Here is a 14547-nt window from a genome sequence, read left to right as displayed (position 1 = left end):
AGTCACCACTAGCCCTGGGGGGCAGTAGAGAGCAGCAGGACTGTGGACTCTCGCCTGAAGGCAGCAGTACAGCAGAGAGCTCACAGGTCATGGCTCAGCAGGACTGTCGGGGCTCTGTAGAGCAGGATCATACTGCTAGTGACTGCATTGATATGACTGTATGTGATGTTACTGATGATGTTTCTGCAGAGGGGAGCGCTTCACCGTCTGTGTGGGATTTGGGGTCATCTCTAGAGTTGGGTCCACCATTAGATCAGCCTTCAGAGGCTTGTGACCCGCAGAGTATTATGGATGATGGTGGGGAGGGGGCTGTACAGTCTGATGCACAGCACTTCCCCCCTTTAGTTACACCAGGAGTGTCAGACCCTCATAGTGCAGGCGGTCAGCAGCCACCACAGCGCCCCCAAGTACAGCAGGAGGGTGGAACTGGTGGTGTCTCCTCTGGTAATGCCTGGAGCCGTGGGTCACCATCCTTCAGGTCTAATGTAAACTATACAGGTCAGGCTTTTAAGAGGAAGAACGTGGTCAGGTTCAAACATAGAGGGGCCAAGGAGGAGTTGCCTGAATGGAGGTTTGTGGTCCGTGAACTTCTGTGCCACCAAATGGGTTTCCTGCCATCTAACATCCTGGCAGTGATAAACCTTCCTGACAGGCAGGGGTATGACGTCAGCTTTAAACTCATGTCTGACCTGGACCGCTTCTGGGCTCATTTCGCCCGGGTGAGAGATGCTGATGGCTGGAATAAGTTCAGCCTCATCCCCATCTCTAGACCAGACACAGCAAACGTCATCATAATATTCTGGAACGAGTCGGTACCACACCAGGATATTGTTGTATGGCTAAAAAGACACTGTGACCTAATGTCAGATCTGACCAAGACCAGGGACGAGGATGGCATATGGACTGGGGGGTGGAAGGTCCTGGTAAAGTTACGGCAGGTTAACAACATCACCCAACATCTGCCCAACTCATTCTTTATTGGCCGGGAGAAAGGGGTATGCTTCTATGCGGGTCAGCCTAGAAAATGTTTTAAATGCGGAAAGGCCGGTCATATTGCGAGTGTGTGCACCCTGGTAAAATGTAACTTATGCGGGGAGATCGGCCATGTCAGCGCCACCTGCCAGAACATCCGGTGCAACCTCTGTGGTAGGATCGGTCACTCCCACAGGGACTGTCCAGACGCCTGGCATAATGTTTGTAAGGACTTCCCTGATGAGGACTTGCTGGAAGTGGCAGATGACCTAGAGGAGGAGACGCTGTTGTCAGGGTCAGCAGGGACACCGCCCGAGCCTCAGCACAACATGGGTGACAATATAGGTGACATAGTGCCTGACCAGTCCCAGCCAGGAGACACTGAGGGGAACGGGGAGGTCACTGAGCAGGTTGTGGGCACGTCATCTTCTGCCCCTGCATCAATAAATCCGCAGAAGAAACGGAAGAAGGACAAAACCAGCCGTAAGCCTGAGGGGGAATGGACCACTGTCCAAAAACCTTCCAAAAAGAAAGTAGACCCCGGGTCAGGTGTCATGACTATCACAAATAGGTACGGTGTCCTATCAGAGTCAGACGCTGAGGAAGAGATGGAGAGAGAGTTAAAGAGGGTGGTAGATGAATTTAATGAGGACCAAGAGGGCGATCCCCCCACAAAAAGGAAACCCCCGCGAGCTAAACGTCTGTCCGAATCAGACATGGAGACAGGTGGTCGGCAGGTGGGCTCAGACTCAGCTCTATGATGATGGGGGTAATATCTCTGCTACTTGTGCTTTGCTTTGCTTTGATGGCTGACTTTACCCTTAAAGTGTTCTCCAGTAATGTGAACAGTGTCAGAGTGAGGAGGACCAGGCATGCGGTTTATGAACATCTAAGGTCTCTTGATGCTGATGTCTTTTTCTTACAAGAGACACGTTTGAATACTCTAGGTCTCTTACGGGAAGCCAAGCGTGAATGGCGGTCTGGTCCATCCTTTTGGTCACTGGCTGTAGAACCAAGTGCCGGGGTCTCTATCCTCTTTAACACCAATGATGTAACTATACAGAGGTTGACAGAGGTATTGATGGGAAGGTGCCTAATTCTGGAAGTTACTATTCGGGGTAGGAGGCTCCGTCTTGTAAATATCTATGGTTCGCAGACAGTGACTGAAAGGGTTAACCTTTATAATGAAGTGAAGCCATATCTCTTCACATCTATCCCTGTCATCATGGCTGGAGATTTCAATGCCACCAGGACATCTTGTGACAGGACCTCTAATAGGCCTCTTACCAGAGACTCCAAGGTCTTAAACAGAATTATTCAACAGGCCGGCTTGTCAGATGTGTTTGTGCAGGGTGGTCGGAAACCAAAATTTACTTATTTTTGTGGTGAAAGAAGAAGTCGGATAGATTTAGCTCTGGTGAGTCCCACAGAGACCATTGGTGAAAAAGATGAGAAGATCGTCCCTTATTCAGACCATCTGGCCTTATATTTCTGTTTGGGTGTCACAAAGTGTTCTGGGACAGGTAGAGGGTTATGGAGACTTAATTCCAGTCTATTAGAAGACCCTTCGGTTTAGAGTCATGTTCACTCTCTTATACAGAGTCAGCTAGAGAGAGTGGACTTTTATGACAATATGGCCGACTGGTGGGAGGATGTCAAGGATGAGATCAGATCCCTCTTAAAGAGACTGTCAGTTATAAAGGGGAAGAGTAAGTATGGCCAGTATCTCAAGCTGCGGAAAGAATTGGAGTCACTATATTCGGCGGGAGGGGATGACCAACAAAGGATAGACCGGCTGAAATCTGAGATAAGGCAGTATCAGTACAGCAGGTATACTGTACCTCCCTGGTTCTTGAATGGGATTATGGGACCTTAGGGTCTCCTGATCCCTTTGAGAATTGCCGGGAGCGAGTGGCAAATAAATCTGTCACCGGTCTCACTGACCCCCAGGGTGTTTTGCAAGAATCTCGGGAGGGTATCCTGGGGGTGGTGAGATCTTACTATGCTGACTTGTTTCAGAGGAAGGTTTTGGATAGAGACAAGATGACCCAATTCTTGGAGGCAACTCCGCTCCCTGATACTAATGATTTGGACTTTTCTCCTTTGACAGCAGATTTGACGGTGGCGGAGGTTAAAGAGGCAATTGATAAGTTACATCTGAAGAAGGCACCAGGTCCAGATGGGATAACAGCAGAATTCTATAGGACATTCAGAGACCTCTTTGCCCCAATCCTCGTGGATGTATATACAAATTGTCTAGAAAGTCACCTGATGCCTCCATCCATGAGAGTGTCCTCGCTGATTCTGCTGTCCAAAGGTAAAGAGCCGAGTGACATCAAGAACTGGAGGCCGATTGCCCTCTTGAATGTCGACAGAAAGATTCTGGCAAAAATTCTGTTTTCTAGATTAGTTTGTCTGTCCTCAGCACTGTTGGCAGGCTGTCAGTTTGGCACAGTAGAAGGGCGGAACATCTCTGGAGCAGTCATCTCGATAAGGGAGATGTTTGAGAGATGTAAAGCCCTGAGGGGTGGGGGATATGTTGTGAGTCTTGACCAGGCTAAAGCCTTTGACAGAGTAGATCATGAGTATCTATGGGCCACTTTGTCAAAGTACGGTATTCCGGGGCATTTCATCGATTGGCTGAAGACTCTGTATTGCGAGGCTGAGAGCTTTCCTCTGGTCAATGGTTGGCAGGGTGATACCTTCAGGGTTGAGGCAGGGGTGAGACAGGGTTGCCCACTGAGTCCACTGCTGTATGTATTTGCCTTAGACCCATTCTTGAGGTCACTGCAGGAGTGTGGTTTTCAGGGGGTGCCAGTCCCCCATTGCCTGCCCCTGAGTGTTGTTGCCTATGCGGATGATGTGACTGTAGTGATATCTAAGCCTCGTGAGGTGGAGATGTTGTCTGCGGCCATCAGAAGTTACTCGGAGGCCTAGGGGTCTCTGGTCAACCTTGAGAAGAGTCAAGCTCTCTGGATATCAGACAGTGATCCAGACTTTGATCTGCCACAATTTGTGAGAGCCTCCACCTATATTAAAATCCTAGGGGTCAAATTTGGGAGGAATGATAACGCCAAACTAAATTGGGAAGAGAAGTTGGAAGCCGGAAATGCAAAGGTTCAGCGATGGAAGAACTGGAGGCTGACCTATAGAGAAAGGGTTAAAATGTTGAAGACTTACCTGGTCCCTGTCTTCTTGTATGTCTGTCGTTTTTCCTTTGCCGGAATCTTTCTCCGCTAGGCTCTTTAGCCTGTTCTTCCAACTGTTGTGGGGGAACAGGTTGAACCTGATAAAAAGAGGGATCACCTACCTACAGAGGAGAGAGGGTGGGTTGGATATGCTGAATCCAAGGGTGTTCTTTGACTCCATGTTTCTAAAAGTTAATTTTGGTTGCCTGGACTCAGAGAACAGCTTCCTGTGGGTGAATAGTATCAGGGACTGGATAATGCCTTTTGCAGAGTCTTGGGTGCGAGGCGGCAGTCTCAAGAGGGGTCGATGGACGAGTGACTACCTCCCCCAGTACCTGGACTATGGGCTGAAGTGTGTGAGAAGGTGGAAGATAGAGAAGTCCTACATTGAGGGTAAGCCAAGGAAAGATCTATACGTGAGGGTCTGTAGGGCTTTCTTTTGTTCTCCACTTATCTTGAGGGATTGTGTGACTAGCACTTTACAAGAAAGTCTGAAGCTTCTCAATGGGAAACGACTCCCCGCCAAATTATTTGACATAGCTTGGTTGTCATTACATGGAAAGCTATTTGTTAGGGGTAACCTGAAATTTTTAAGTGTTTCAGATAGGAACTGTCCTCTCGGTTGTCAGCAGGAGGAGACGATGGAGCACTTAATATCTGACTGCAGGGGTGGGAGGAGAATATGGGAAGAGGTGTCGCAAAAGCTAAACATCCCATTACTGCAGTCCCTGACTTATGCTGATATAATCTATGCTGTTCCATCCAGAAATAGGAATGTAGACAGGGGGACAATGTACCTGATCATTTCTGTCATAAAATACTACCATTGGCACATGAGAACCCGCGTGTCTATACACAATGAGCCATTCCACCACACCACAGCCGTAAGCCAAATAATGTCTGAGCTCCAGTGGGTTAAGTCATTAGAGATAAAGAGTAACCCGAATAATAGGAAATTATGGAGAAATGTGTCTTTGGTTTAAAACAGAAAATATGATGTTATTTTGTGTGTTTTTTTTCTCTTCTTTTTCCTCCCCAGCAAATGTGGACTTTCTAAGTTTAATATGATTCTATAGTCATTTTAGTTGAGTAGTCATTGTGTGTACAATGCCTGTTATTTTTTGTTTTTGTAAGAATGTATTTTAATTGTATTTTTTTGTTTGTTTTCACAATAAAAATTGCCTCCTATGAACAAAAATATAACTGCTATAATATTGCCCCTATATACAAGAATATAACTACTATAATACTGCCTCCTATGTACAGGAATATAACTACTATAATACTGCTCCTATGTATAAGAATATAACTACTATAATACTGCCTCCTATGTACAGGAATATAACTACTATAATACTGCCTGCTCTGTACAAGAATATAACTGCTATAATATTGCCCCTATATACAGGAATATAACTACTATAATACTGCTCCTATGTACAAGAATATAACTACTATAATACTGCTCATATGTACAAGAATATAACTACTATAATACTTCTCCTATGTACAGGAATATAACTACTATAATACTGCTCCTATGTACAAGAATATAACTACTATAATACTGCTCATATATACAAGAATATAACTACTATAATACTGCTCCTATGTACAGGAATATAACTACTATAATACTGCTCCTATGTATAAGAATATAACTACTATAATACTTCTCCTATGTACAGGAATATAACTACTATAATACTGCCTGCTCTGTACAAGAATATAACTGCTATAATATTGTCCCTATATACAAGAATATAACTACTATAATACTTCTCCTATGTACAGGAATATAACTACTATAATACTGCCTCCTATGTAGAAGAATATAACAGCCATAATATTGCCTCTATATACAAGAATATAACTACTATAATACTTCTCCTATGTACAGGAATATAACTACTATAATACTGCCTCCTATGTACAAGAATATAACTGCTATAATATTGCCCCTATATACAGGAATATAACTACTATAATACTTCTCCTATGTACAGGAATATAACTACTATAATACTGCTCCTATGTACAAGAATATAACTACTATAATACTGCTCATATGTACAAGAATATAACTACTATAATACTTCTCCTATGTACAGGAATATAACTACTATAATACTGCCTGCTCTGTACAAGAATATAACTGCTATAATATTGCCCCTATATACAGGAATATAACTACTATAATACTGCTCCTATGTACAAGAATATAACTACTATAATACTGCTCATATGTACAAGAATATAACTACTATAATACTGCCTCCTATGTAGAAGAATATAACAGCTATAATATTGCCTCTATATACAAGAATATAACTACTATAATACTGCTTCCTATGTACAAGAATATAACTACTATAATACTGCTCCTATGTACACGAATATAACTACTATAATACTGCTCCTGTGTACAAGAATAGAACTACTATAATACTGCCTCCTATGTACAAGAATATAACTACTATAATACTGCTCCTATGTACAAGAGTATAACTACTATAATACTGCCTCCTATGTACAAGAATATAACTACTATAATACTGCCTCCTATGTACAGGAATATAACTACTATAATACTGCTCCTGTGTACAAGAATATAACTGCTATAATACTGCCTCCTAAGTACAATAATATAACTACTATAATACCGCTCCTATGTACAAGAATATAACTACTATAATACTGCCCCCTATGTACAAGAATATAACTACTATAATACTGCTCCTATGTACATGAATATAACTACTATAATACTGCTCCTATGAACAAGAATATAACTACTATAATACTGCTCCTATGTACAAGAATATAATGACTATAATACTGCTCCTATGTACAAGAATATAACTGCTATAATACTGCCTCCTATGTACAAGGATATAACTACTATAATACTGCTCCTATGAACAAGAATATAACTACTATAACACTGCTCCTATGTACAAGAATATAACTACTATAACACTGCTCCTATGTACAAGAATATAACTACTATAATACTGCTCCTATGTACAAGAATTTAAGTACTATAATACTGCTCCTATGTACAAGAATATAACTACTATAATACTGCTCCTATGTACAAGAATATAACTACTATAATACTGCTCCTATGTACAAGGATATAACTACTATAATACTGCTCCTATGAACAAGAATATAACTACTATAACACTGCTCCTATGTACAAGAATATAACTGCTATAATACTGCTCCTATGTACAAGAATATAACTGCTATAATACTGCTCCTATGTACATGAATATAACTACTATAATACTGCTCCTATGTACAGGAATATAACTACTATAACACTGCTCCTATGTACAAGAATATAACTACTATAACACTGCTCCTATGTACAAGAATATAAGTACTATAATACTGCTCCTATGTACAAGAATATAACTACTATAATACTGCTCCTATGTACAAGAATATAACTACTATAATACTGCTCCTATGTACAAGGATATAACTACTATAATACTGCTCCTATGAACAAGAATATAACTACTATAACACTGCTCCTATGTACAAGAATATAACTGCTATAATACTGCTCCTATGTACAAGAATATAACTGCTATAATACTGCTCCTATGTACATGAATATAACTACTATAATACTGCTCCTATGAACAAGAATATAACTACTATAATACTGCTCCTATGTACAAGAATATAACGACTATAATACTGCTCCTATGTACAAGAATATAACTACTATAACACTGCTCCTATGTACAAGAATATAAGTACTATAATACTGCTCCTATGTACAAGAATATAACTACTATAATACTGCTCCTATGTACAAGAATATAACTACTATAATACTGCTCCTATGTACAAGAATATAACTACTATAATACTGCTCCTATGTACAAGAATATAACTACTATAATACTGCTCCTATGTACAAGGATATAACTACTATAATACTGCTCCTATGTACAAGAATATAACTACTATAATACTGCTCCTATGTACAAGAATATAACTACTATAATACTGCTCCTATGTACATGAATATAACTACTATAATACTGCTCCTATGTACAAGAATATAACTTCTATAATACTGCTCCTATGTACAAGAATATAACTTCTATAATACTGCTCCTATGAACAAGAATATAACTACTATAATACTGCTCCTATGTACAAGAATATAACTGCTATAATACTGCTCCTATGTACAAGAATATAACTGCTATAATACTGCCTCCTATGTACAAGGATATAACTGCTATAATACTGCTCCTATGTACAAGAATATATCTACTATAATACTGCCTCCTATGTACAAGAATATATCTACTATAATACTGCCTCCTATGAACAAGAATATAACTACTATAACACTGCTCCTATGTACAAGAATATAACTACTATAATACTGCTCCTATGTACAAGAATATAAGTACTATAATACTGCTCCTATGTACAAGAATATAACTACTATAATACTGCTCCTATGTACAAGAATATAACTACTATAATACTGCTCCTATGTACAAGAATATAACTACTATAATACTGCCTCCTATGTACAAGAATATAACTACCGTCTATAATACTGACTTTTTCTAGCAGTTTGTTTTCATGAACACATTTATGATAAAAATTCTATTTTACGTTTTCAATTTGAATGATTTTTGCCTTTACTTTCTAATTTTTCTAGTAAAGCAGAACATATAAATGTCAGTACTGGGAGCTGAGCGCTGAATCCTTATCTTGCTGTGTAAATGCTCAAAACCTCTATTTTGTTTTATGCACTTCAGTTCCTTGCTGAGCTCTTTTCTCTTCTGCTTCCATTCCCTGCTGGAACAGTGTGAAGGGCCTTGAAAAAGTATTCACATTCCTGAACTTTTCCACATTTTTTCCCGTTACACCCATAAACTTCAATGTATTTTATTGGGATTTTTTGTGATAGACAAAGTACAAATCTGTGTGAAGTGAATAGAAAATGATACATGGTTTTCAAAATGTTTAGTAAATGAAAATCCTGAAAGTACAACGTGTGTTTGTATTCATCCCGCCAAGTCAGTACTTTGTAGGACCACCTTTCACTGCAGTTCTACCCACAAGTCGGGGTCGATCTCTACCAGCTTTGCACATCTACAAACTGAAATTTGTGCCCATTCCTCTTTGCAGAAGAGCTCACGCTCAGTCAGAATGGATGGAGAGCATCTGAGGTTTCAAGTCTTTCCACAGATTCTCAATGGGATTTAGGTCTGGACGTTGACTTGGCCGTTCTAACACATGATGATGCTTTGATATAAACCCTTCCTTTGTAGCTCTGGCTGGATGTTGATGGTTGTTGTCCTGCCGGAAGGTGAACCTCCGCTCCATTCTCGAGTCTTTTGCAGCCTCTACCAGGTTTTCATCCAGGATTGCCCCGTGTTTAGCTCCATCAATCTTCCCATCATCTATGACCAGTTTCCCTGAATAAAAGCCTCCCTCCAGTATGATGCTGCCACCACCATTTCCCACGATGGGGATGGTGTTCAGGGTGATGTGCAGGGTTCATTTTCTACACACATAGCGTTTTGCATTTAGGCCAAAAAGTTCAACATTGGTCTCCACTGACCAGACCACCTTCTTCTACATGTTTGCTGTGTCCTCTACATGGCTTGTGGAAACTGCAGACAGGACTTCCTATGGCTTTCAAAATGGCTTTCTTCTTGCCACTCTTTCAAGGGCAGATTTGTGGAGTGCACGACTAATAGTTGTCCTGTGGACAAATTCTCCCACCTGAGCTGTGGATCTCTGCAGCTCCTCCAGAGTGACCATGGGGCTCTTGGCCGATTCTCTAATTAGTGCTCTCCTTGCCTGGGCTGTCAGTTTAGGTGGATGGCCTTGTCTTGGTAGGTTTGCAGTTTTGCCATACTCCTTCCATTTTCACATGATGAATTGAACAGTGCCCCGTGAGTTGTTCAGAGCTTGGGATATTTTTCTTATACCTAACTCTGCATTAAAACTTCTCTACAACTTTATCCTTGACCTGTCTGGTGTGTACCTTGGTCTTCATGATGCTGTTTGATCGCTTATGTTCTTTATCAAACCTCTGAGGCCTTCACAGAGCAGCTGGAGTCATACTGAGAATACATTACACACAGGTGGACTCGATGTACTAATGAGGTGACATCTGAAGGCAATTGGTCATGCTGGATTATATTTACAGGTATCAGAGTAAAGGAGGCTGAATAGAAATTCACGCCACAGTTTTCAGATTTTTGTTTATTAAATTTTTTTATAACCATGTATCATTTTCTTTTCACTTCACACAGACTTGCTACTTTGTGTTGGTCTATCACATAAAGTACATTAGGTTTGTGGGTGTTACGTGAAAAAATGTGGAAAAGCTCAAAGGGTATGAAAACTTTTTCAAGGCACTGTATATGCACATCACTGCTGCTGGCAAGTTGGTGTCTGAGCGGTGATGATAAAAGTATGGCACCGGGCTGCGGCCTCTGCTGAGACCACTGATGGACTTATTGGGCGGCAGTTGATACCTTGTTGCACAGCACATCACACTTTTGGTCCAGTCGGGAGCTCATCGCTGGAATCAGACTGCCAGTGTCTGGTCATATTTTCTGGTAATGTGGTATTTTCTGACTTTTTTCTAGCAGTTTGTTTTCATGAACATATTTATGATAAAAATTCAATTTTACGTTTTCAATTTGAATGATTTTTGCTTTTACTTCCTCATTTTTCTAGTAAAGCAGAACATATAAACGTCAGTACTGGGAGCCGAGCTCTGAATCCTTATCTTGCTGTGTAAATGCTAAAAACCTCTATTTTGTTTTATGCACCACTATAATATTTTTTTTCCAGGAACATTTTATTGAAGTAATCCGGAATCAGGAATTTCTCCTTCTACCGGCAACTGAAATCGCCAAACTGCTCACAAATGATGACATCAACGTGCCAGATGAGGAGACCATTTTCCAGGCGTTAATGCAGTGGGTGAAACATGACATACAGATGCGGCAGAGGGACCTGGGAATGCTGCTCTCCTACATCCGGCTCCCACTGCTCCCTCCTCAGGTAGTGGCAACAACACAAGTCTTTATGGCCGTTAATATTTGCAGCCTCCAGGGTTATGAATTTTGTATAAGCTCCCTCATACGTATACGAAAATAACAACCATAATAATATATATTATGTTAAAAATATAAAATAGGAGCAAAACTGGTTTCCGAATGTGTTGGGAAGGAGTAAAGAAAATAACAAAAAAAATATTGAAACCCTTAAAAAATATATACTTGATATCTATAAAAAGAGCCTAATTGATCAACCCTTATTCAGATAAACATTGGGTCCAGGAGCAGGTATATGTGAGGATATAACCATGCAAGGCAAGGTTCTTTCCCTACATAGGTCCTAACGAATCCTCAGCCCGGAGGTATCCCCTGATGGTGGGGATCCCCTGTCCCCATACCTACCCTGGATAACCCTTAAACGCCCTAAACGCCAATAAATACCTTGTTACACCGACGCGTTTCCCCCCAGCATTTGGGTTCCTCAGGGGGTACATACACAGGGTAAAAAAAGAGCTAGTCAAAGGCAGTGACTGTCCCACCCCCCACGTCTCCAAACCTGTGGAGGACAGGGGACAGGTCACGCCAAGAAGGTGGGGCTGGTTGATACTTAGATATCTGAAGTAGACATGTGATCAATTGTATGAATGACCTGGTTCCTCCTAAAAGATAAATGGAGGAAACCACAGTCAATAGGTAAGTCCGAACATAACAATCTGAAGTGATAAACGAAAAGAAAACCCAACGGTACTTACACTTATGTCCATATCCTCATACGTCCAGCCCCACCGGAGGTGCCAAGATGAAGCGGCCCTATGGTGAGACTGAAGGCGCCCATTTAAATAGCTGGCATTTGATGTGCTGCAATCGCGCCACTGACGTCCGGACTTCCGGTTGTGAGGTGCGCTCCAGCCTGGAACGCACACCACTTCCGGCAGGTGGTGCGTTCCAACGTGGAATGCACCACACTTCCGGCTGGTGAGACGCAAATAATCTCACTGCGGGTTTCATCGTACCAAAGGTAAGCAGTAATCCCGCCCTCCTGTTAATGCGATAATGTGGGAGGCAACAGGGCCGATACAGGGTCGCCTCCCCTCAGCTATGAAGTGGGAGGGGATGAACTATAATTCAACTGATTAGGTGAGACAGATATATAAAAAAAAAAAAAAAAATAATAATAATAATAATAAATAGAGATCACACATGATAAAGAGATCAATTGGTTACAGGTTAACCCCAATATTCTGCTACTTTCAAACGGACTCATAAAGATCCTTAGAATATATGTCACATCAACACAGATCCCACACAAATTCAACCGAAAAAGGGGGCAAAATTCCTAAAGATATATGGAAAATCACAAAACAAAAATCAATTGGTTACAATTATTTACAGTCACATACTCCTGTATATAGTCCCTTAAGAGTCCTTCAAACATTTTTCCCACAACAGAAGTTAAACTAACTGGTCTATAATCACCCGTGGAGGACCTTGATCCTTTTTTGAATTTGGGCACCACGTTTGCCTTGCGCCAATCACTTAGCACTGTACCAGTACCTAGAGAATCCTTAAAAATTATAAACAGGGGCACAGCAATGACTGAACAGAGCTCTGTAAGAACTCTTGGGTGTAATCCATCTAGACCCGGAGACTTGTTCACATTTACCCTATTTAACTTCTCTTGGACCATATCTACAGTTAGCCAATTGAGTATATTACTGGATGTACTAACAGCCTCAGCACCACAGATATCAGCTCCTTTCTCTTCTTTTGTATATACAGAGCTAAAAAAAACATTTAGTAGCTCTGCCTTTTCCTTATCTTCAGTGACTACCTCCCTTTACCATTATTTAGGGGACCTACCTGCTCAGACCTAGGTTTTTTAGCATTTATATATTTAAAGAATTTTTGGGGATTTGTTTTGCTCTCTTTTGCCACCTACTTTTCGTTTTCTCTATTTTTGCAAATTTTATCTTCTTTTTACAGATTTTATTAAGCCCTTTGTAATCTTCAAACGCTACAGCTGACCCCTCAGATTTGTATTTTTTAAATGCTCTCTTTTTGTCCTTTATTGCCCTTTTACAGTAGCTGTAAGCCATGGGGGGTTTAATTTTAGCCGTTTATACTTGTTCCATAAAGGGATAGGTTTTTTAGTGCAATTACTCAATGTGGATTTGAAGCTCTCCCATTTATCCTCAGTAGTATTATGTGACAATAGCTGCTCCCAGTCTATGCCCTGAAATGCTGCCCTCAACCCAGGGAACTTAGCCTTTTTGAAATTCAGTGTCTTTGCTCTGCCTGACAGAGTTTGCTTCTTATAGTTTAGGGGGAATAGAATTATATTGTGGTCACTATTACTTAGTGTTTCTCGAACAGTAACATTTCCAACAAGCTCTGCATTATTAGAGATTACCAGATCCAACAGAGCATCGCCCCTAGTGGGAGCTTCTACTAAGTGGTACAATCACCACTATAGAAAATGTAGGAGTTTATCATATACATATATATACAGCTACCGCTAGACTGAGCTTAGGAGCTTAATTTTCATGTACTTACCTTCCATTGCTCCAATGGATCCATTCCAAAAAGGAACAAGCACCGCAAAAAGTAAAACTATGTCCTGTGATTCTGTCACGTAGGGTACTGTAGCTGTCCATGCATCCCCAAGTCTCCAACCTACCACCACCCCTGCCTTCTTGGACAACCCACCATAAACAGCGGCCTCCAACTGGGCAAAGGCCCCTACCTTGCTAAGGCACAGAAACCAAGATAAAAAGGATAGTTAGACAAAGCAGGTCAGATCCAGACAAGAACCAGATCTGATACAAGTACAAGCCAGGGTCCAAACCAAAGCATGAGAAACAAAGTCCAAATTACCACACCAAGGCAGAACCAGGAAATAATGTCAATAACAGAAACAGAAGTCAGAGGCAATATCAGGGCAATCCAAGGTCCGATATCCAGGAGTAGGTAGAAAGCTAGTGAGGTAATAAAGACCAATCACAGGGGACTGTGGTCAGGAGCCCACTGTAACATGCATGGGAGGCCCGAGCCCATCTGTGATTTACATCACAACCACAGGGTGGCGCTGCATAGACACATATAGCATGAACAATTCCTGACAGAGCATCGCAAATTCATGTTTTTTAAACCTGATCAGCACCCGGCTCTCATTTCATGATGTGACAAGCCAAGAGGACAAGTAAGGAAGGGCACATCTGTCACTCTTTGCCTAGGCAGGGGATTTGGCGCTCTGTATCAGAAAAATAAATCAAAAATCATAGTTGGCCCTCTAAATTAATGTGAGTCTTTTAATCAGCCGT

At 41.2% G+C, this 14547-nt stretch overlaps 1 protein-coding gene across 1 annotated transcript in view; it reads left to right on the top strand.

Annotated features, from left to right (window-relative positions):
- KLHL4 (kelch like family member 4) overlaps nucleotides 1-14547 on the top strand; it is a 206746-nt gene that overhangs the window by 125119 nt on the left and 67080 nt on the right. The window contains exon 5 of the mRNA XM_040442447.1: nucleotides 11019-11231. Within this exon, the coding sequence (XP_040298381.1) occupies nucleotides 11019-11231 (213 nt within the window). The remainder of the gene's footprint in view (nucleotides 1-11018; nucleotides 11232-14547) is intronic.

Source organism: Bufo bufo, chromosome 8 (assembly GCF_905171765.1).
Source record: "Bufo bufo chromosome 8, aBufBuf1.1, whole genome shotgun sequence".
Lineage (NCBI taxonomy): Eukaryota > Metazoa > Chordata > Amphibia > Anura > Bufonidae > Bufo > Bufo bufo.
The sequence above is the reverse complement of the archived record's forward strand: the minus strand, read 5'-3'. Positions and strand labels throughout refer to the sequence as shown.